The sequence below is a fragment of the Athene cunicularia genome, unplaced genomic scaffold (assembly GCF_003259725.1).
Source record: "Athene cunicularia isolate RWA unplaced genomic scaffold, athCun1 SCF_39, whole genome shotgun sequence".
NCBI lineage: Eukaryota > Metazoa > Chordata > Aves > Strigiformes > Strigidae > Athene > Athene cunicularia.
In genome coordinates, this window is record NW_020799467.1 from 51,373 (window position 1) to 54,133 (window position 2,761).

Sequence of the window (2,761 nt, forward strand, 5' to 3'; positions counted from 1 at the left end):
CGGGCTCGCCCCGCCCCGGGCCTCTCCGCGCTCCTAATGCCGGAGCTGGGGCGGCCGGTCAGGATGTGACCCCGGTGCTTGGCCCCCGCAGTCATTGACCTGCTGATGGTGAGCGAGGCCCGGCAGATGGCCAGCATAACGCACAAGATCCGGATGGAGCTCCTGACCGTTAACGACGTTTACCTCCTCTCCACCTTCCGCCTGCCCCCCAAGCAGGGGGGGACCCTCTTCGGCCTCTACTCCAAGAAGGACAACACGAGGTGGCTGGAGGTCTCCGTAGTGGGGAAGATCAACAAAGGTGGGCGCCTGTTGCGCGGGGATGTGGGGGCCCTGATGCTCGCAGAGAAATGGGGACTGAGTCTCTGTCACCCGAGGGGCCCGCGCTGGTCCCAAGGGGCTGCCAGCGCTGGAGGGGGTGGTGGGGGAAGAGCTGACAGCCCCTCCCCGCTCCTCCGCAGTCCTGGTGCGTTACCTGCGGGAAGACAACAAGTTGCACTCGGTCAACCTGCAGCACGCGCATGTGGCGGACGGGCAGAGCCACAGCATCATCGTGCGCCTGAGCGGGCTGCGCGGGGACATGCTGAGCGTGGAGCTCTACGTCGACTGCAAGCAGATGGACTCCAGCGTGGGGCTGCCCGAGCTGTCGGAGATCCCCTTAGCCGAGGTGGAGTCCATCGAGGTGCGCACGGGGCAGAAGGCCTACCAGAGGATGCAGGTGAGTGCCAGGACACCCCCCCTGCACCCTTGGGGACAGACAGAGCTCCCCACGGCTGATGGCATCTCCCCGTGTATATCAGGGGTTCGTGGAGTCAATGAAGCTGATCCTGGGAGGGTCCATGAGCCGCGTCGGGGCCCTGAGCGAGTGCCCTTTCCAAGGAGACGAGTCCATCCACAGTGCAGGTAACGGCACGGCCGCGCCCTGCACCGAGCAGGGACAGCGTGGAGGGCTGACGGGGTCACCGGTGCATGCTACGTGCTGTGACACATGCAGGTGGGGGGTGACAGCACCCTGCCGCTCCCGGTCCGAGTGTCCCCACACAGGTGGGAGCTCCTGTGCTCTGTGCACGCTGGCCAGGAGCAGCCAGGCAAGGTGACGCTGCTGGGCTCTGAGGGCAGCATTCAGTAACGTCTCTCTCCTTGCAGTGACGAGCGTGCTGGCCTCCATCCTGGGTAAGTCCCTTCTCTGCTCCCCCTTTTCTCTGGTGTGAAGGCGATGGCAGTGTTTGGGGCTCCCTGGAGGTAGAAAACCCTCCGCAGCCTGTCCCTGTGCCCCAAGTGCCTGCAGGGCCCCGGGACGGGGTGGATCAGAGGGTGTGGGATGTGCTCCAGGGAGAAGGGGTCCTATGTGGGCCAGGGAGGAGGGGGAGGATGGGCTGTTGGCTGTCTCATCCTCCCAGTTCAGTGCTGGGGGGCAGAGCAGTCCCAGCCCACAGCCCCAGGAGGCTGCATCTGTCCCAGGGCTGACCTTGTCTCTCTGGTCCTGGCAGGTGAACAGACCAAGGCGCTGGTCACGCAGCTGACCCTCTTCAACCGGATCCTGACCGAGCTGCGGGAAGACATTCGGGACCAGGTGAGACGGTGGGGTGCTATCAGCTCTCCCTGGGCTGGATGTGCCCCGAGCGTGGTGCCAGCCGGTGTGCTGCATCCCCGTGACGCTCCATGCTCTGCTGCCTCGCAGGTGAAGGAGATGTCTCTGATCCGCAACACCATCATGGAGTGCCAGGTCTGCGGTGAGTGCTGGCGAGGCTCCGCTCCCACCTCGGGGGGCAAAGGGCCGCCCTGCCTCACCCCCTCCTTGGCCCTCCTTAGGCTTCCACGAGCACCGGTCCCGCTGCAACCCCAACCCCTGCTTCAGCGGCGTGGACTGCATGGAGACCTACGAGTACCCCGGGTACCGCTGCGGGCCCTGCCCGCCGGGGCTGGAGGGCAACGGCACGTCCTGCGCCGACATCAATGAGGTGGGCACGCTCCCGGGGCGGGGCAGCAGCCCCTGCGCTGCCACAGCAGCATGCACCGACCACGGTTCCCCTCTCTGGATGTGTCCACAAGCCACGGAAGGGCCCTGCTGGGCCACCCCGGGGCAGTGGCCACCCCGACGTGCGGGATGCCGTGCCCGAGGGTGAAGCCTGTCTCTCTCCTGGGGCTGCAGTGCGCTTATGCCAACCCCTGCTTCCCCGGCTCCAAGTGCATCAACACGGCCCCCGGCTTCCGCTGCGAGCCCTGTCCCCGGGGCTATCGGGGCAACACCGTCTCCGGCGTCGGGGTGGACTACGCGAAGGCCAGCAAGCAGGTGAGTGCGGAGCCGCGGGACTGGCCCAGCTCCCGCAGGGCTGCTGAGCCGCAGGGGCCGGTGGAGGATGCTGGGCTTGCCGGAGGAGGGCAGAGCTGCGGGCAGGGAAAGGCCTCGGGTGACGGTTTCTTGCGCGCTGCTCACAGGTTTGCACGGATATCGATGAATGCAACGACGGGAACAACGGGGGCTGTGACCCCAACTCCATCTGCACCAACACGCTGGTGAGCAGAGCTGCCCTGCTCCCCCGCCTGGCGCCCGGGGCCGCTCCGCAGCCCCAATCCTGCCTCTGCCCTCTCTCTCCCCCAGGGCTCCTACAAGTGTGGTCCCTGCAAGTCAGGGTTTGTGGGGAATCAAACGTCTGGCTGCATCCCGCAGAAGTCCTGCAGCACACCCACCTCCAACCCCTGCGACATCAACGGCTTCTGCATGTTCGAGAGGAATGGTGAAATTTCCTGCGCGGTGAGTGGG

The 2,761-nt window shown here is 66.2% G+C and overlaps 1 protein-coding gene across 1 annotated transcript in view; it reads left to right on the forward strand.

The window, feature by feature from the left end:
* Positions 1-75: 75 nt before the first annotated feature.
* Positions 76-2,761, forward strand: part of THBS3 (thrombospondin 3) — a gene marked incomplete at its 5' end in the record, with an annotated part of 10,224 nt that continues 7,538 nt past the window's right edge. Inside the window, 10 exons of the mRNA XM_026867440.1 lie at positions 76-298; positions 459-715; positions 798-900; positions 1,144-1,170; positions 1,488-1,570; positions 1,679-1,730; positions 1,810-1,958; positions 2,150-2,290; positions 2,437-2,514; positions 2,600-2,752. Of these exons, the coding sequence (XP_026723241.1) occupies positions 76-298; positions 459-715; positions 798-900; positions 1,144-1,170; positions 1,488-1,570; positions 1,679-1,730; positions 1,810-1,958; positions 2,150-2,290; positions 2,437-2,514; positions 2,600-2,752 (1,266 nt within the window). The remainder of the gene's footprint in view (positions 299-458; positions 716-797; positions 901-1,143; positions 1,171-1,487; positions 1,571-1,678; positions 1,731-1,809; positions 1,959-2,149; positions 2,291-2,436; positions 2,515-2,599; positions 2,753-2,761) is intronic.